The sequence below is a fragment of the Drosophila kikkawai genome, chromosome 2L, assembly GCF_030179895.1.
Source record: "Drosophila kikkawai strain 14028-0561.14 chromosome 2L, DkikHiC1v2, whole genome shotgun sequence".
NCBI lineage: Eukaryota > Metazoa > Arthropoda > Insecta > Diptera > Drosophilidae > Drosophila > Drosophila kikkawai.
In genome coordinates, this window is record NC_091728.1 from 20,362,838 (window position 1) to 20,382,480 (window position 19,643).

A 19,643-nucleotide genomic window follows, 5' to 3' on the forward strand; every position below is an offset into this window, starting at 1 on the left:
CTTATATTTAATTTGCATCCATCGTTGCCGGATCACCAGGGTCGCCAGGATGAGCCACATGATGCAGGCCACGTAGGGATACATGGAAGCCTCTTCTGTCTCTGAATTCTTCAAGATAAAGACAAAGTTCCGGTAGTTCTGCTCGCACTCGACACAATCTCTAAAGTCCACGTCTACATAGTCATCCTCGTTCCAGAAGAACATTTGGCCACGAGCAGGAGCCAGAACAAGTCCCAGAAACTGCACCAGCAAACAGAATCTTTGGCTGCCCATTTGGGAGTCCAGACCAGGTGTGTTACTGGCAACACCAGCTCTGGCCCTTTTATAAGCCGGAGCAACAACCATCTGGTCATGCGGCTTCCCAAATTGAGGTGAAAAAGTAATGTGATCATGGCAATTCGCCAGATTTTGCAGTTTGGGTTTACTCAATGGAGAGAACTTTAGGTACAGGCCTTACACCTGGGCTTTGTCGTTTTATAAACAATACTGTTTGGTTATTCATGGAAGTTGGCAAAATAAATGTGTTTAGGAATATATATTCTTGGAATATTTATTTATTTATTGTTCCGATCAGCTTAAACCATATAGTGCCTTATGTCTAGTTCCCTTTCCCTTAGCTTCAGATCGATCCACTGCCGGTAGAACTGAAGGTTCGTGTAAATGCCCAGCAACTGGGTCCCATCGCACCGGACCGGCCTAGCCAGCAGACCGGCCAGAAGGAAGCGGTCATCATGACCGGGAAGGGGACACATGAGAGGCACCCCGGCCATCTCAACGTCCCCGCAGACAAAGTCACCTTTGTCGCCACCCGCGCACAATAATGACTCATTATGGGAGTGCCGCCGCCCCAAAACAGAGAGTCGCATCTTGGCCCTGCACTGATCCGGTGGCAGGGCGTAGAGAGTCCATCGCTTGGGCAGGATAGCCTTTCCGCCAAAGTCGCTCCTCTGCCAGCCGGACACATAGCACTGGCTGTAGTTGTACACCATTTTCGGAGGCGGCAAGCAAATGGGCTGGACATTGGGGCTGAGGCAAAAGGGAGAATCCTGGGCCACCAGGATCACCGCTATGTTGTGGACTAACGGTATTTGCGTATAGTTTGGATGCAGCAATAGCTCCATCACCGATCTCTCCTGGTGCGGCTGAGGTTCCAGTTCCACGGCAGCATCCCACTCCCCGGCCACCAAGCGCAGACTCTCCGATTTCTCGTTCTGCACACAGTGGGCCGTTGTGATCACTGCCACTGGTGTGATAAGAGCTCCGCTGCACAGGTAACCTTCTTTGGAGTAGATGGCCGTGAGCCAAGGAAACTCCCCAAATTTCGCCTCCTGCTGCTTGTAGCCCAGTGGCCGCAGATAATACCAGAGATCATGGCGGCCGCCACATGTCCAGTTTTGAACTTCTTGAGGAAGTAAAGGTGCGGGAAGCTGTTGGTATTAATTTATCTTAGAAATCTTTTATATAGAAACCATTTAAAATGCTTCATACTCACAGTATCCTGGTTATTACAGCACTTTTCCATATAGTGACAGTTCTCATCCAGCGTTGTTCGACTCCGATCCGCATAGAATTTTCCGTCGACGTACAAGCCCTCATTGCATTGCTCATACGGCACACACTGCTTGTCCTGTCCGCAGTTTCGAAAGGCCTCTGGCGATGGTTTTACGGAGCAAAGGAGCGATAGAGCCACAATCTTAGGGAGCCACATGGCAGCTAAGCCTGTCCCTGATCAGGTGCATTTGACTTTACCTCCTATTCTGGCTTAGGCTTTTATAGACCTCTTCTTGATTGGGTAAAAATAGATTTAAGTGCGCCCACTGCGACCCATTAAAGAGCTAAAAATAGGCATTGGGCTGGGAAAAGGGGGCTGGACCCGGAGCCATTGACGTCTGAAAGAGCATTAAAAAGGGGTAAACAAAATTTAACAAAGTTGTATTCCCTTAATTTTTAAAAAAGAAATAAACTTATGGTATAAAAATAAAAGATAAGAAAATTAAGTTAATAAATCATATTAAAATTATATGTACGCCACTGCCAGGAGCAATCAAATACTTGGTTTTGGCAATGGGTACTATAAGTCTATCTATTTGCACCCTTTTATTAAAGCCTATGAATGAATATAAAACTTAGAAAGCACAAAATAACAAATATTATTTTAAAATAATCCAAAATATATAAATATAATATAAAAAACATCACAAAAAAATTTGCTTAAAAGTGCAATTGAAATAAATGTAAATACCTTTTAAAAGTATGGAGTAAAGTATTTAAATCTTAATATACATAAATATATCGTTACATGTACATTTTCAATGTATTTTAATACCCATTTTCCTTTGCTAGATGTTAATTTAAAATTCAATTATATTAAAACTATTTTAAAATCTGCATATCCGTATATAAATAATACTTCGTATGTAAATACGTACTGGCACCATGGGAACACAGGGTAGCCATTCTGGGCTCAATTACTTAGATGTATCTTGCCTCAGTTTGCCGACACCAACACGTATCCGCATCTATTACGGAGCACTCGGATAAGACGGAGGCGGAGATGGGGACGGAGGATGCTGTAGGTGGATTGGATCAGCTGTGCACTGGCTCGAGTTTTGCGTCATATCTTAATGCACAATCGTCGCCTAAGTGCACGTAAATTGAATAAAATTTCGACAAGTTTTAATACACAAGACATGCATACAACACTCGGAGGGAAACAAGGTGGCGACAGGGCGTCACAACTGGAGGCAGTGGGCGGGCGGGAATTGAAATGGATTCCTTGCAGTTCGATAGACACACAACTCATGCGGAGTGCTGGGGGTGAGTATGTGTGTGTGTGTACTTGGACATATTTGTTGCACTTACTTGTTTGGCTGAGATTTACGCAACTTAAACAGATTGTCAACAGGAGTTGTGAAGTATGGGATCCAATGGAGCCAGCTGAAGGACGAAGGACACCAGAAGGAAGCCAGGCAAAACACGCGTCAAATGTGTAGAAAGTTAACGTGTCCTGTGCCTGCTGGTCCTGGTCCCAGCTCTCTCCCCGTCCCCGTCCCGTACCCGTACGAAACTTAATTTGTTCAATCGTGTTGCAACACTTCGGAACAGATGTTATCCTCGAGGAAATGAATTCTGTTATTGTCCGCACATAGTCATATTGTTGCAAGCCATCAAATTATACAGATTTATGAACATGTCGCGCCCACCACATACGCACATCTCATGCTCATTCCAGGATTCGGGCTTTGGCAAATATTCAATTATTTTGGAAATTTATTATAGCAACTCAATTGAAAGGATAGGAAGTTTATTTTGCAAGGCTAATACATAAAATATAACTAGTTGGGCTTTAGAATATAAATCAATTAGCTAAAGCTTTATGAGTGAGAGAAAATAAATAAATTGATTAAGTGAGACAAGAATTTGTTACAAAATATTGTATTTAAGTCATATATTTATTATGGCTTTATTGGTAATTTAAAACATCAATATAGTTTAGTATTTCATGTAAATTTTAAATGGTTTGTAATATAGACCTTGTCTTGGAAAAGTAGGAATTACAAATAAATGTTCAAAAGTTATTTTTGTTTACCTATTGTTTAATTTAAATTAGTCTTAGCTTTTATTTAAGCTTTAGAAAATTTTGAAAACTGATTGTTAAATCTAGAAATACAATAAAATCAAGATAAGTCGTATAACCTTTGGTTTAAGTACGTAAAATAAGTCGCAGCTTGAACACATTCTCATCTTGCTATTCTATTTTAAATCGAGATTATATTCAAGGATTTTTAGGCTCAGGTCAACGCTCAATGCAAGGATTTTCTCAACCGAATTCAGTTTGAGAACTCTCGTGTTGAGTGAGCCAATTCGGTCTCCCTTACCAATTGCATCGGAATGGCTCTCTTAAATGCAATTGAGCCAGCTCAAAGGTAGGTGGAACGAGTGGTTTATCAGGAATACTCAACAGAAACTGTAAACTCAAGTCTCAAAAGTTACCGAGGAAACATTGAGTGGGACTGAGTGAGTTAGAACATCGTTTTTACATGAAAACGTAACAGATAATGTCAAAATTTTAAACAAAAATCACAAGAAATTATGTTAACCAGTTTCTCCTAATTTATTTTGTAAATATTAGAAAGGCATCGATTATTTACATAGTATATAATATGTACCAAAAAAATGTTTCATTAAAGCAGCGCAAAAAAACAAGCACAAACACATTTACCGACCGTTGATACTCCTAACTAAATAAATAAAAACTCGTGTGATTTTTTATAAAATTAATTTACATGTTCATTAATTTGACTTTTGCATTATTTTTACATATTTCCGGACAATACAAATTACTGCAATATAATGATTTTTATACCCTTGCCGGACATTATAATTTAGGTCAGAGCTTAGTACGCAGTAAAGGAGTCATTTCCGACCCTATAAATCATATATATTCTTGAACAGCACCAACAGCTAAGTCGATTAAGCCTTGTCTGCAAGAAAAAAAAAATTCAACATTTTTTGAAAATTTTATAAGGGGTTACATCGTTAAAATCTTCAAAAATTGGCCAAAATTTTAATTCAAGAAAAAAGTTTGATTCAGTATGCAGATTTGTTAACCTTTTTAAAAGTATCACAGAAAAGCTTTTCGAATTAAAATTAATGCATTTTTGGCTTAGTTATGATCGATTTTCGATTCAGTCCCTAATCCTATTACCATGTACAAGGGTATATAAGATTCGGCTACACGAACTTATATTTTTTTGTCGTATTATTATTTCTCTTATTATTATAACATAAATAAAATAAGTAAAACTGATCAAATAATAATGATAATGCAAATGCCTTTTTCGGCATATAAACTACCTGTAGTAGAAAAAGTACTACCTGTAAAGGAACAAAATATTACCTGCGGAGGAACGCATAGACGAACAAACGGACATGCATTGAAGAAATCCGCTGTTCATCCTGATCAAGAATACATATACTTTAAAGGGTCGCATGTCTTCTTTATTTACCTAAATCATACCTTTTGCAAGGTCATATCGAATACTTACCGAGCTGCCTTTAAAATACGATCAACTCAAGTACTTTGAATCTCATGTTACATATACTACGTTTGCTTTTATTTCAATATCAACTTGGAGGATAGCTTGAACATAAAATGGCCTACAAGCAATGGTACATTAAGATTTAATTGTATCTACTAAGAGGTTAGGGGATGTCTTATGCGGGTCTCATAAAAGTAGAAAAGTATACAAGCAGCAAAAAGCAATATACATTCTTTTTGTATATAAAAGTGTTTATATCATAAGGGTTATAAGTTCTTGGAAGAAAGCCTTGCGCACAAATCAAGGATATAATAAGGACTGTATATGGAACCCCCATAAGACATGCTTGTGCAGAGGAGAGCTGTTTCCGTGTTCTCCAAAGACAATTCATAGAGCTGAAAGTGCTTCCGTAACATGCGATGATGACAACTGCTGGAGAGCCGGAGTACAGCACTTCTGGGGATATATTATTATATATATATATATTAATGCTCCTGATCCTCGTCAAGTCCCAGCCCCATTCCCGCCCGCTCCATGCGATGTCACAGAGTGTCGTTGAAGAGGCGCTTTGCTTTGAAACTAGGATGAATTGGGCCCGGCAGAACATGTGGCTTGAGGGCACTCTTACCGGGCAAGCGGTCAGCGTCGTAGGGTACTTGGGGCGACAGCTTCAGCTGGCGGTTGTAGTCGGTCTTGGTGTACTCGCTGTTGCACTTGGTCATGATCCTCACCCGTTTGACGCTGCCCCCCGGCTGTGGAGTGGCAAACTGAGCTCGCGCCGCGGGCGTTTTATTTGTAGACTTCTGCAGCAGCTTGGTGTTGGCCTGCTTCAGTTGTTGCTTTCGCGAGGGAACGAAGATTTCCTGCTCTCCAGCCTCCAAGGGGGCGTCCCAGCCGTTGGCTGCTTTCTGGGTGGTCTTGGGTGATTCTTTATCCTTCAGTCCTGCAGCCTTTGTCTGCGGTTCCGGCTGAACTTCGGGCGTGGGTGTCGCAGTCTTCGGCTGCTCGTCCTTCTTGGGCTGTTCTTCTATTTTTGGATGGGACTGCTCTTCTTTATTGGCCTGGGTCTGTTGCTCCTTCTTCGGCTTCGCCAGCTCTGCCTTCTTGGTCTTCTGCTGCTCTGGTTTCTTGGCATTGAGCTGCTGGTCTTTTTTCGCTTTCTTCTCCTTCGGTTTGACCTCCGCCTTTTTGTCTCCTACATCGGATTCATTGACTTTTTCCACCACCCAGGCACTGTTGATGCTGGAACGCACCTTTGCATTATGCTTGACCTTTTTCTGCAGCTCCGGGGGCAAGGCCTTGCCAATGATCTCGTCATAGTTGTGCTCGTCCACCTCCTCAAAGTTGATGGACTGCAGAAGCTTTTTGCGCTTCGACTTGTTGAGCTTTTTGAGTTTTCTTCCGGTGCCATAGACCTCGTCCTCCATCTTCTCGATGTTGGCCACCTTCTCTTCTACCATCTCGGCCAGAGTCTGGCCTTCCACCTTTGGCATGGTGCGCACACCCAGTGGGAACTCGCCGCCCTTATAGGTCTCGAAAATCTGGATTAGCTTGCGCAAGGCTTTGCGTCTCTTGCTGTTGAAGTCATTCGTGCGGATGAGGGTCTGCAGCTCATCAAGTACGCAATCTGCGTTAAGGGGCAGCTCTGGCATGTGCACGTCCACGTTGCCCGCCCGGGGATCTAGCGAAGTGGTCCGCGGCGTCTCTTCGTCAGCTTGGACCTCGTCTTCCTCCTCATCAAAGCCAGAGTCCAGTTTTTCAATGTCATCAATGGAGGCCGTGGGGAAGCCCATTAGCTTCCAGGCATTGTATTTCTCGCTGTACTCACGGCCCAGGTCGCTTTGATACAGCAGGTGGTACAGCACTCTTGTCCGGCACTGGGCCACCAGCTTGGGATCGCGCTGCGTGGCCAGGTAAGTGACAAAAGGACGCAAGAAGATATTGACCTGGGCGGCAGTGATCTCGCCATCGGCCGCCTTGGCCAGTTCCTCGAAGAATATGTCCAGATAGTGCATGGTGAGGCCGCGACTCTTGGGCTGCTCGGAAAGGACGGACTGCAGCATGCGGTTGTTGAAGGCATTGATCAGCTCCGCTGACCACTTGCTCTGCTTGAGCAGCCGCAGCATGTACCGCAGCATGCGACGGACAAGCATTAGGAACTTATCCATGCGCCACTGATCGATGCCGAAGAACTCCTGGCACATGGTGCGCATAAATGCACTGAAGTAGGCCAAGCTGCAGGTGGTGTTACCGCCGAAGCTGTCCACCATCTGGGCCAGCTGCTCGGCCAGTTCCTCCTGGACCAGCGGCTTGTCCGACATCCACATGGTGTAGTACAGACCCTTCCAGATCCGCATGAAGTCGTCCTCGTTGAAGGGGTACGAGCTGCTGGCCCGCAGTTTGAACCACTTGCGTAGTTTGCGGATCTGGCGATTCCGCTGGGTCACATCGTTACAGGCCAGGGCCCGCACCATCTTGACCTCCTGGGCCACGACCAGCACCTCCTTGGGCACCTTGGCTTGTGTTGCCGCCTCGTCCTCGTCGTTGTCGATGGCCGCCGCCTCGGCGCTGCGCTTGACTGGCTTCTTGCGCGTTACCATAGTTCTGTTAATTCAACTTTAATTTGCGAAAAATTATTGTGCTGTGTGTATTGAATGCGGCCTGCACGTGTTGCAGCTAGCGTGACCGTTTGTTAGCCGTTAGGGTATTCCGCCGGCAGCTGAAAAATATACTGCCTTGAGTTGTATATCAACGAACGGATCGATAATAAAACAAAATAAACCAATATGGCAAATAAATTGTTTAAAAACAGAAAGAAATAATTAATTTAATAATATAGCTACAGGATTTTAATTCAATTCTACTATATCATATTTAATTCATAATTTAAATAAATAAATATTATTCTAACACACTCAAAAATACTGCAAGTGAAAGGTAATGGAATACGGTCTGCACATAAAAATACTGTAAGCTGAGTTTTTCAACACTGCCAAGCAAAACCCACTTTACAACACTAATCACAGCTGATAATCGGCCTGCTTTTTTTCAATTTACTCAATTTTTCTCGGTAAATTAATTTAAATACAATATAAAATGCCCGTTGTGGTCGTGACTGAAGCCGAGGAATACCAGAAGCGCATAAATGCGGACAAGACGACCGTGGCCCTGTTTGCCGCCGACTGGGCAGAGCAATGTGGTCAGGTAAAAGATGCGCTGGAGGAGCTGTCCAAGATAACAGGAGACAAACTGCAATTCATCAGCCTAAATGCCGAACAATTTCCAGAGATTTCCATGAAGCATCAAGTGAGTTACCTTCATGTGCACAGAGAAAACATACTAACCATAAGAACTACTCCAGATCGAAGCTGTGCCCACAGTCATCTTCTTTGCGAAGGGCTCGGCAGTGGACCGCGTCGATGGTGTGGACATTGCAGCCATTAGTAGCAAATCCAAGAAATTGGCCGAGAGTGCCAGCAGTGCTGCGGCCACTGGTCAAACTCTGGAGGATCGTCTAAAGGCCCTGATCAACACGGCTCCGTTGATGATATTCATGAAGGGCGACCGGAATGGCCCGCGCTGTGGATTCTCCAAGCAGCTTATCGGGATTGTAAACGAAACAAAGTAGGGTTTGGGGCGTCCATTGTATTTCACCTTTTATTAACTGGAAACTCTGTATTTCTGTATTAGTTTGCCGTATGAAACCTTCGACATCCTGGGCGATGAAGAGGTGCGCCAGGGCCTTAAAACTTTCTCCGACTGGCCGACATACCCGCAGGTGTATGTCAAGGGCGAATTGATTGGCGGACTGGACATCATCAAGGAATTACTGGCTAACAATGAACTCGAAGCAACGCTTAAGGGTTGATTCCATCCTACTCTCCCTCAGGACACCACAAATCAGGAACAAACTATTTTGCTAAGTCCATTGATTTTTCATATGGATTAATAAAGACGAAAAAAAAAACTGTATTTTGAAAGCGATATTTTCTTGTATTCATCTATAAATATACAGCAAGCCATAAATGTACACCCAAATTCAAAGGCGAGGGCATACAAATCATATCAAATCAATCAAAACCAAAATAAATTGGTTTTTAATTGGTAAAAATGAAGTCAACTATATTATTTTAATATAAATTTTAATAATAGAATTAAACATAATCTGGGTACTGAATTACTGAAAATATCGGGTCTATATTTCAACTGAAAACAGCTCTTCCCATACAGTCAGTCATTCTCACATCAAGGGAATGTCCAGAATCATGATATAATTATAATTGTATCATGACCAGAATAATTTAGATTCGAATAAATGTATTTTTATTTCATTTCCGATAGTTTTTTAATTCTAAACTGTGTTAATCGATAGTGTCATCTCTAACAGCCCCACCACCCCTAGGCCGTTTGCCTGTGACTGCCAAAATAAGCAAGAAGAAGAGACATAACAAACGAACGTACGTTTTTTTGCATTGTAAAAGTGGAATAAAGTAGAGTAATTCTACGCTTCTGACGACCACACAGACGACCCAAGGACGGAAAACAATGATCCCGCTGCCGCTGCAAACCACAGAATAAATATAGAGCTGGTGCGTCAATATGACGTGCCTAACGTCGTCATGCATATTTTTCTTTGTTGTCTTCCACGGCTGCAGACATTAGTGTATATTAGTGTTGAGACTCGAATCTGGTGCACAACGCATTTGCCCGAAAAATCTAGTTTTACCTCTAGGAATTCATTTAATTTCAGTAATTCATCGCATGGGAGTGGCGGCATCATGGATCCGCAGAAAATCACCGAATTGGCCAACCTGATGCGCCAGAATGGCGACAAAATACTAAGCTCGGAGTTTACCCTAACGTTATCAGGTGCGGAAGCATGCGGGCCGTGGCTGATCCACATTCGCTTACTAATTATGGGTTTCCTCGGTGTTTCTCCACAGGTTCCCTTCTGAGGGCGCTGAACGACTCATTCACTTTGATTGCAGACACTGAGATCGGCGCTGGCGCTGGCTCCCTTTCCCAGCAGCAGCAGCTCTCCTTCCAGGTGGTGAAATCCATCAATGCCAAGTCCAGCGTCTTCCCCGACCTCCAGCTGCTGCACGACTTTGTGCAGAAGACAACGCTGCTCAAGCTGACCTACTTTCCCAGCGAGCTGTACTTCGAGGGCGCCATTGACATAGCCAAGTTCAGGGCCTTGAGGCGACTGGAGGTGCACAAGATCAACATTGGCCAGGTGGTGGGCATCCAGCCGTTGCGTGGCCAGCTGCAGCATTTGATCTGCATCAAGAGCTTGACCAGTGTGGATGACATAATCACGCGCTGCGGCGGCGATAACTCCAATGGCTTCGTGTGGAACGAGTTGCAATCGGCCGATTTCAGCTACAACAGCTTGCGCAGCGTAGACACGGCCTTGGAGTTTGCCCAGCATCTGCAGCATCTGAGCCTGAGGCACAACAAGCTGACCAGCGTGGCCGCCATCAAGTGGCTGCCGCATCTGAAGACCTTGGACATAAGCTACAACTGCCTCACGCATGTGCCGCAGTTCCACATGGAAGCCTGTAAGCGGCTGCAGCTCCTGAACATCAGCAACAACTATGTGGAGGAGCTGCTAGATGTGGCCAAGCTGGATGCCTTGAACCATTTGGATTTGTCGGACAACTGCCTGCTGGAGCACTCGCAACTGCTGCCACTGAGTGCCGTGGTCACGCTGACCATCCTGAACCTACAGGGAAATCCAATGGCCTGCCACCCGAAGCATCGGCAGGCGACGGCCCAGTATCTGCACAAGAACTGTGCCTCAGTCAAGTTTTTACTAGACTTTGAGCCACTCTCAAAGGCGGAGAAGAGCCTGACAGGCAGCCAAAAGTGGCGCTACATTGGCTCGCTCAATAACCATCGACTGCCCAGGAGCTGCTCCGTATCCATCAACAGCTCCAGTGCTTCAATCAACACCAGCGATGGCTCCCAGTTCTCCAGTTTTGGCTCTCAGCGTTCCATCTCGATCCGGGGCAAGGACTACTCCTCGGAGGCGGAGCAGTCGGAGGCCATGGACACCTCGCAGATCAGCAGAAAAAGTTCTAGTCGCATTCGGACAGTGGAAATAGAGGAGCAGTCAGAAGAGCCCGAAGATGTCATCGTTCCCAAGGTTCAAGTCGTGGCCATCAGGCCGGAGACTACAACCGATTCCTCGCATTTGGAAACAAAGAAACAAATCGAAACGCTGCGCCTCACTTACGGCAACGAGTGGCTGAAGACCGGCAAAGCCGAACTTATGCTGGGCATCGAACCCACCGAGGCGGAGCGCAAAGAGGCACGCCAGCAGTTTAACGAGTTCTTCAGTGAGCTTTCCACCTCACCGTCGGCGGGGATCTTAAGCTCCACGCCGACAAATACAAATCAAGTGAGTTCCAATATCGACAATACCCTGACGCCCATCAAGTCGGAGGAGGAAGCTGAGGAGTCTGCTGATAAAACTATTTACGAGACCTGCGACGAGGGTGACGAGACCAAGTACGAAAGCACTGAAAGTACCTCTGTTGAAGCTCCGGAGGAGCCACTGCTTGACAAGCACTCGGAGCTTTTAAATCTATATGCAAGCAGCTCGAATAATGCTGAGGATGAAGATCCAGGTAAGACATTAGGGGTCTCTTTTGAAACTGAACATAATATTTTTTATAATATTTTGCAGTATCTGAGGCGGAGCCCGACGAAGAGACTTACATTGTCTATCATGAGCAAAAGCCCAGCGAGGCCTTGTTCCTCACCATATCCTCGAATTTTATACGCGAAAAGGATACCTTAAGCGAACGGTAAGTGGAAAAATAAATAATAATAATAAATATTTTCTTAAAAAAGATCTTTTTTTAGGACCAAAACCAAATGGAGTCTGAAAATTCTAGAGTCATGTGAGCGCTTGAAGGCGAATACTTTGCGAATTAACTTTGATACAATGCGAAAGGATAAACAGGAGCGTATATATTGTGTGGAAAATACATTGTGTCAGGAACTGGAAAAGAAACTGCGCGACATTCTTGCTCAGCGCGATCTCACCGAAATGAACATAACCATTTATCGCTGTGTGAATTGCTTGATACAGTTTACCATTGAGCAGAAGAACAAGCGATATAAAACGGAGGGTAAGACTATTATGTCTATGTTTTATTTACATTTAAAAACTTGATTCAATTCTTAGAATTACGATGTCCCGATTGCCGCAGCGTCTATGTGGCTGAGGTCACGGACTTGTCCACATCCTTGGACAAAGCCTCACTGGAAGTGGCTTCAGAGCCAAAAATTTCGCCAGCTTTGATTGTGGAGGAGGTGGAAGTAAGGCAGCAGCCTGTGGTGGCGGCCAACAAGGAGGATAACAACAGCATTGGCAAGTCTTTAGACAAATTGTGGTGCATTTTAAACACTTTTATTGTGTAGTGCCAAGTTTATGGTTTACAGTTACAGCACTTTAATACTTTTAAGATTAAGTTTGGACATTAATACTGTGCATTTATTATTTAATTTGTATTTATTTCTTCTTTCTTTTGCATGCAAACACAAATCGTGAAATGGCAAATACCAAATCTAACTTCTGTATATTTACATTGTTCCCTTGTACTTTTTCTCTCACCCACCAACCGGAATCAATAACAAAAAAAAAATGGTTGTAATGTAAAAACTTAATTAACACCCTTTAGTGGCCAGCCAAAGCAGGGTATCAAACGCTAAGAATACACCCAAGCGTAGGACCGCAATAAGAAGTTAATATGCCAATTAGTATATAATTTTATTTCCTAACAAACAATTTGCTTTTGGCCTTTTGTTTATGGTTATGGGAAGCAGCAGGCTACCTCATATGAGATATATTTTTCATTATAATTGCGGATATATATAAAATCAATCATATTTGCTTTGGAACTAACAAAAATTGCCAACATTTAACGGGAAATTTGCTAAACTTTGTTTAAAATTTTAAGCAATGCTGCTTCCATTACAAATTTGCTAAAAACAAATAAATAAAGATAAATATGATGTATTAACCTCTTCTTCCCCCACCCCAGGCTCGGCCAACTCCTTGAACGAGAGCAGTTCATGCTCGAAAATAAGCAACTCGCAGAGCTCCTTCGACTCCAACCAGTCCGTGGTGGGTAGCTCGAACACAGATCGCGATCTGGAGTTTCGGGCCAACGAGAGCGATGTGGACATTATCTCCAATCCGAGCCAGTCCAGCATAGAGGTTTTAGATCCCAACTGCGTGCAAAGTTCTAGCCGCAAGACCTCCATGGAGCCTCAGACAGATGCTATCGGGCATTCGCAGAGCTTCATCGAGCGAGAGTTTGGACAACTAAGGGCGGAGCAGGTACCCGCAGCAGCGGCTACTTCCGCTCCCGCTGTGGCCCACATTCAGTTGACAGAGAGCAGCTCCTCGGGTTCTGTAACGGACAGCATATGCACCAGCTACGAGCAGCAGAGCAAGGATAAGCAGCTCACAGAGGCTCCCCCTGAAGCCGCCTCCAATGGCAGCCTCTCGGGCCTCAAATCCGTCTTCCAATCAACGAATCTACTGATGTCCAGCTCCAAGAAGCTGATTGATTCAGCAGAAGCCACTCAGCCCTACAAATTCAACTATAGGATCTTTGGCGAGATAGATCATCGCTTGAAGCTTTACTTTTATCAAAGCAAGTTCAAGGAGCAAGGCGAGCACTTTACGTGGCTGGCCAAGGGTAACATCTACAACGAGTTGACCAAGGCCACAGGAGAAGGGATTGTGGTGGTGTCCACCAGTAAATTATACCTCATGGAGGTCTTTGCACTGCCCCAAGATGATGTGTCCAAGTGGCTAAGGCAGGTGGTGTGTGTGCCCTTGGATCGGCTAATGGCCATAGAGTTGTTGCCCTGGAAAATGGGTTTGTCCTTTGCCTTGAAGGATTGGGGAGTATTTGCGTTGTTTCTTCACGATATGCTGAGAACAGAAAGACTGCTTCTTAGCTTGCAACGTAAGTGTACTGCATTTTAATATATAACAATATTTAAAATCCTAAAATGTATATTTTTTTTTATAGAAAACCCTCTACCAGAGCAGACCCAATTGAACATACAACCCCCTCCCAATCAGTTACAATCTGTGGAATTCGGGGAGCCCTTAAAGATGTGTGCCTTGCTGCCGAGCTGCCAGTGGAGTTGTGACCAGGAGAAGAAGAGCTTTGTGCCCTGCTTACTTCTCATCACAGAGTCTCATTTGTACCTCTCAGGGAATGGGAAATTCGCTTGGCTTTCAGAGAAAAGTCCGGAGAAGGCCATACCCGAATTAAGTCTCAGTCAGCCCATGAGCAATTTGGTGGATGTGGAGCCTGCCACGAACGAAAAGTATCTTATCAACTTTATTGACGATACGGAAAATAAGTGCGAGATCTGGCAATTGGACTTCGAAACCCATGACAACGCCGAACGCTGTTTGAATGCCATTGGCCAGGGCTGGGAGAAGCTCTTTGGTGTGCCATTCAGCTACTCGGGAACGTAGCCAAGAAGGGACCAACTCTAGGCTAGATCCCTACGCCATCCTTTTGAATGGACTATGTTATCTACATCCGATAAGCTTTATCTAATTGTTTTCTAGGCTAATGTATGAGACATGGTGCTTACTACAAAACAAGTGTATATATGTATTAATGAATGTAATGTACAATAATGATGGTTATTAATTATTAAAGCCTCTGCAATATTTACAAATTGAAATGATGTACAAATGTTATCAGAGTATACAATATATGGGGTAAATATAAATTGAATTTGTTTTAGGGGTAAGGTTAATTCGGTGCAAAACGGGCAATTTTCAAAAATTTGATGTGGCTAAAGTTAGCTATTTAAATTAAATACCATAGAATAACCCAACACTTAAACTATTTTGTGTTAAATAGTTCAAAATCGAACTTTTCAGGAGAGCGCTTTAAACTTTTTGACGCTCATACATGGAACACCAAACGACCTCGGTTCAACTACGTATAACTTCGTCAATTTGGTTACGATCTATGTGAAACTTTTACAAGATATTCTTAAGATATGTGACATTTATTATAAATTATTTTTATACCCTTTCAGGGTATTATAATTTCAGTCAGAAGTTTACAACGCAGTGAAGGAGACGTTTCCGACCCTATAAAGTATATATATTCTTGATCAGCATCAACAGCCAAGTCGATCTAGCCATAATTTATAGCTCAGCCAAAAACGCATGAAATTCAATTCGGAAAGCTGTTCTGCATTGGGATTTCTGCGTTTAACAAAACGGCTTACTCAGTTTTTCTTAAAAACTTATCTATAATTTAATTTAATTTTACATAGCTTTATTTCTTATATTTACAGCACTCCAATAGCGAAAACGAGAGCGTGCGCAGGGATCTGGGAAGCACAAGTTCATCAAGTTCATTTTAATTGTTGATTGATGATCACCTGATCGGCAGAGGTGAAGCTGGAGGAGCGAGCAGCTGGGATGACAGATCTCAACCCGATGGCAGTGGAGGACGGTGATCGGATCTTGACTCCGGGCTAGTTAAAACCCTGCAGCAGGCGTAAATAATTAAAATATTTATAAATGCAATTTAAATATGTAAATGTAATTGATGGAACTCACAAATATGAATCGATAAAAGATGGTGAAATCAATGTGCAATTTTTTTGTGAAGGCGGCATTTATTTGGGATCGTTTGGGGAAAAATCTAATTATTTTGAAAGCAAAATCTAAATTTTTAAATTTGTTTTCTGAATTTTAAACATTTTTTTCGGATATTTTACAATTCTTCTAAATTTTTAAAAAATTGTTCTAAATTTTTAAAATTTTGCTGAATTTTAACATTTTTTTCTGAATTTTTAAACATTTTTTAGATTTTTTATATTTATTTAAGATTTTTTTAGAATTAACCAATTTTTTTTTAAATATTTTAACTGCCAAATTTGAATTTGAATTTAACTGCCAAATTTGAATTTGAATTTAACGACGATCAGTTTCAGTGTGCCCAGGTGCAGTTGCAAAATAACACCTAAATTTGGATTCAAACGGTTTGAGTCTGCGCTAACTTTCGCCGGCTCCGAAATGGTTTGAAACTTGGACAAAATTTACAATATGGTCACACTGGCACGTTTTTCGTGGCCCAAAGTTTTTATAACAGTTTATAACAGTTTTCAGTTGCTTGCTGCTGGTTTCTGTTCGCCTGGTACCCCAATTTGGGAAACGGGCAATTTGCATGGAAATTTTTGGAAATTTGGATGGGCTGCTGCAGGGATGTTGTTGTAAAAAGGTTGTTGTTGCCATAAGCTTTTGTTGTCGGCAACAAATAGGTATAAATGCATAAAATGAAATATAACAGTTTATACCAATTATTATTTTTGCCCATAAGTTTTTATAACAGTTTATACAAGTTTTCAGTTGCTTGCTGCTGGTTTCTGTTCGCCTGTTACCCCAGTTTGGAAAGCGGCCAATTTGAATTAAAAGTTTTGCTCACTTGCATCAGTGATGCTCATCTGCATCAGTGATGCTCATCTGCATCAGTGATGCTCATCTGCATCAGTGATGCTCATCTGCATCAGTGATGCTCATCTGCATCAGTGATGCTCATCTGCATCAGTGATGCTCATCTGCATCAGTGACGCCCTATTGGGACAAAATGCATCTCTCTAACTGCCAGTGATGCTCATCTAGCTATTTTGCATTATTGGGACAAAATGGCATCTCACTAACTGCCAGTGATGCTCATCTAGCTATTTTGCATTATTGGGACAAAATGGAATCCCACTAACTGCCAGTGATGCTCATCTAGCTATTTTGCATTATTGGGACAAAATGGCATCTCACTAACTGCCAGTGATGCTCATCTAGCTATTTTGCATTATTGGGACAAAATGGAATCCCTCTAACTGCCAGTGATGCTCATCTAGCTATTTTGCCGTATTGGAACAAAATGGCATCTAACTAACTGCCAGTGATGCTCATCTAGCTATTTTGCATTATTGGGACAAAATGGCATCTCACTAACTACCAGTGATGCTCATCTAGCTATTTTGCCGTATTGGAACAAAATGGCATCTAACTAACTGCCAGTGATGCTGATCTAGCTATTTTGCATTATTGGGACAAAATGGCATCTCACTAACTACCAGTGATGCTCATCTAGCTATTTTGCCGTATTGGAACAAAATGGCATCTAACTAACTGCCAGTGATGCTGATCTAGCAATTTTGCAATATTTGATGTTTTTTCCATTGTCCACCGCAAGAATGCCATTCTATTGAGCCTGTTTAAATTATCCCACCCAAAAAAAAACCCGCAACCTCATAAGTTAAAAAGGTGAGGTATGTGGAAATGTCGGTGCCCCAGCACCTGGTCCGCTTTTACTCCTCCTCGTCCTGATCCTCCTTGCCAACGCTCTCTGTCTCGCCATCGGCATCCGCTTTGAGTTCCTGGCAGCATCCTGCAATTAAATTTAAAAAAGGATTGTTTTTGCGGAAAAAAACCAATATTCAAAAAATCATAACTAAGTCAAAAGTGCATGAAAAAATTTTAATGATGAAAAAAATCGAGAAGTTTTTTAATATAAAAAATCAGATTTTATAATACAAAATAATATTTTTCCAAGTCAAGGAATCATTTCCGACCCCTTAAACCATATATATTCTTGATCAGCATTAACATGCGAATCTTTCTAGACATGTCCGGAAGAAATCGATTTTTTGGCCATTTTTGCGAAATTTGATAAGGGGTAACATCATTAAAATTAGCAAAAATGGCCAAAAAATTTGATTTCTTAAAATTTTAAATTTGGTATGCAGTTTTTTTAAATTAATAAAAACTAACACAAAACTGCTTTCCGAATCGAAAATAATGCATTTTTGGCTTAGTTATTATATATTTTAATTGTTACCTGCAAGGGTATACAAACTTTGACTGGCCAAAGTTAGCTTTCTTTCTTGTTTAAAATAAATTTAAATACCATAACCCTCCCTTAATTACAAGCTTCACCGATTTAGCCTTTCCAATAACTATCTGACCTTTATTTACATTTATTACATGTGCTTTGTGCATAAATATATATTTTGTGACATAAATTACTTATTGCCCAACTGCTCTGCAATCCAATCAAGATGCTCTTCCTTAAATCTAGGATCCGCCATGGTCAATGCGGTAGACTTGGAGCTGTAATAATAGAAAACCGACACTGTGGAAGAAAGGAGGAGCATTTAACAAATCATTTTTGGGACGACAGGTCGTTATAGCAACTTACTAATGCGTTGGCTTACGGAAAGAGCAATCAGACCCAGTGGCCACTGGTGACCATCGTCAACATCGGGCGGCTGGCTGTACTGGTACACAATCCAGAAGTGCTGGGATGCGGACAGCAGGAAATATATGGTTATGCTGGCCAAAAAGAGCTTGCAATGGCGCAGGATTATGTGCGAGGCGCCCACCTGGTACACGCAGGTGGAGTGCAGGGCTAGAGCAAACAACAGATACTCCGCAATGATGAGGACGTCCTGAGTGCTACAATGGGAAATTGGAGCTCGATCAATGAAATTCCCCAAACGACTCTCCTCGACTACTCACACAAAGAAGAATATAGCGGTCTGCAGGCGATTCCTCGCCAGGGAAGGTCCAAAGGCGTTGCAGAACAGGTCCACTCCCAGGAGAGCAAACTGGAACATCAGCACCCAGGAGTACCGTCGCAGGGTTAGCTTCATTGCTGGACTTTAATGCTTCGATGTTTTTAGATTACTTGGTTTGTTTCATCCCAGCTGGGGTTTGAGGGGTTTGTTGTGTCCTTGATGTCCTAGTGACGTCAAAACATACCGCAGGCATGCGCCCTGCTGCCCACTAAGCCAAGGGGTTATCGATAGGCTACGGCGAGAATGAGAATGGGGATGAAATGTCCCTGTCTAAGCACTTGTAGCGATTGCTATTTAAAAACTAGAAAAGAAGCAAACTTCGGCACGACGAAATTTTTAATTAATTCGTTTAAAATAACTATATTTTATTATTATTATTTAATAATATAAAGTAATAATATATCATTAACTAACTTCTTACATATAATATTTACATTTTTACTCTCACAGCTTTGCATTTTTCCCTACATCTACTGATAGTTCCTATGGCAGCTATAGACAGACGGACATACACTTAAAAATATTATAACTAAGCCAAAAATGCTTTAATTTGAATTCGGAAACTTGTTATAAGTTAGTTTTTATAATGTTAACAAATCTGCATACTAAATTGAACTTATTTTTAAGTTCAAATTTTTTTCAATTTTTAACAATTTTAATGATGTAACCCCTTATCAAATTTTGAAAAAATATTGAAAAATTTTTTTTTACTGCCAACATGGCTAAATCAACTCAGCTGTTGATGCCGATCACAAATATATGTGATTTATAGGGTCGGAAATGACTCCTTCACTGACTTACTAGCTTCTGACTGAAATTAGAGCTCTGCAGAGAAATTTAAATTTTATATGATAATTAAATTATAATTATACCCTTGCAGGGTATTATAATTTCAGTCAGAAGTTTGCAACGCAGTGAAGGAGACCTTTCCGACCCTATAAAGTATATATATTC

General features: G+C 42.2%; 5 protein-coding genes across 6 annotated transcripts; 2 read left to right on the forward strand and 3 right to left on the reverse strand.

Annotated features, from left to right (window-relative positions):
* Positions 1-524: 524 nt before the first annotated feature.
* LOC108072514 (phenoloxidase-activating factor 2) lies at positions 525-1,749 on the reverse strand. Its single transcript, XM_017163684.3, has 2 exons — positions 1,493-1,749; positions 525-1,427 (listed from the first exon to the last, which is right to left on the reverse strand). Exons 1-2 carry the CDS (start codon positions 1,706-1,708, stop codon positions 576-578), a joined length of 1,068 nt encoding a protein of 355 aa, XP_017019173.1. The 5' UTR covers positions 1,709-1,749; the 3' UTR covers positions 525-575.
* Positions 1,750-5,082: 3,333 nt separating this feature from the next.
* On the reverse strand, positions 5,083-7,776 carry Nnp-1 (Ribosomal RNA processing protein 1 homolog Nnp-1). The gene has a single exon (XM_017163828.3). It carries the CDS (start codon positions 7,640-7,642, stop codon positions 5,585-5,587), a length of 2,058 nt encoding a protein of 685 aa, XP_017019317.1. The 5' UTR covers positions 7,643-7,776; the 3' UTR covers positions 5,083-5,584.
* A 272-nt stretch (positions 7,777-8,048) lies between these two features.
* Grx3 (Glutaredoxin 3) lies at positions 8,049-9,014 on the forward strand. Its single transcript, XM_017163680.3, has 3 exons — positions 8,049-8,348; positions 8,404-8,666; positions 8,733-9,014. The coding sequence occupies exons 1-3, from the start codon at positions 8,139-8,141 to the stop codon at positions 8,908-8,910; spliced, it is 651 nt and encodes a 216-aa protein (XP_017019169.1). The 5' UTR covers positions 8,049-8,138; the 3' UTR covers positions 8,911-9,014.
* Positions 9,015-9,457: 443 nt separating this feature from the next.
* On the forward strand, positions 9,458-14,771 carry LOC108072593 (serine/threonine-protein kinase 11-interacting protein). 2 transcript variants are annotated; one of them, XM_017163805.3, is made up of 9 exons: positions 9,458-9,631; positions 9,793-9,911; positions 9,986-11,674; positions 11,734-11,854; positions 11,913-12,181; positions 12,238-12,423; positions 12,734-12,796; positions 13,097-14,032; positions 14,099-14,771. In XM_017163805.3, the coding sequence occupies exons 2-9, from the start codon at positions 9,821-9,823 to the stop codon at positions 14,554-14,556; spliced, it is 3,813 nt and encodes a 1,270-aa protein (XP_017019294.1). In that variant the 5' UTR covers positions 9,458-9,631; positions 9,793-9,820; the 3' UTR covers positions 14,557-14,771. The 2 variants fall into 2 exon arrangements, with proteins under 2 accessions (XP_017019294.1, XP_017019295.1); XM_017163806.3 differs by lacking the exon at positions 12,734-12,796.
* Positions 14,772-18,051: 3,280 nt separating this feature from the next.
* On the reverse strand, positions 18,052-18,829 carry LOC108072537 (transmembrane protein 138). The gene is made up of 3 exons (XM_017163712.3): positions 18,631-18,829; positions 18,311-18,567; positions 18,052-18,244 (listed from the first exon to the last, which is right to left on the reverse strand). Exons 1-3 carry the CDS (start codon positions 18,762-18,764, stop codon positions 18,135-18,137), a joined length of 501 nt encoding a protein of 166 aa, XP_017019201.1. The 5' UTR covers positions 18,765-18,829; the 3' UTR covers positions 18,052-18,134.
* Between the last annotated feature and the right edge of the window lie 814 nt (positions 18,830-19,643).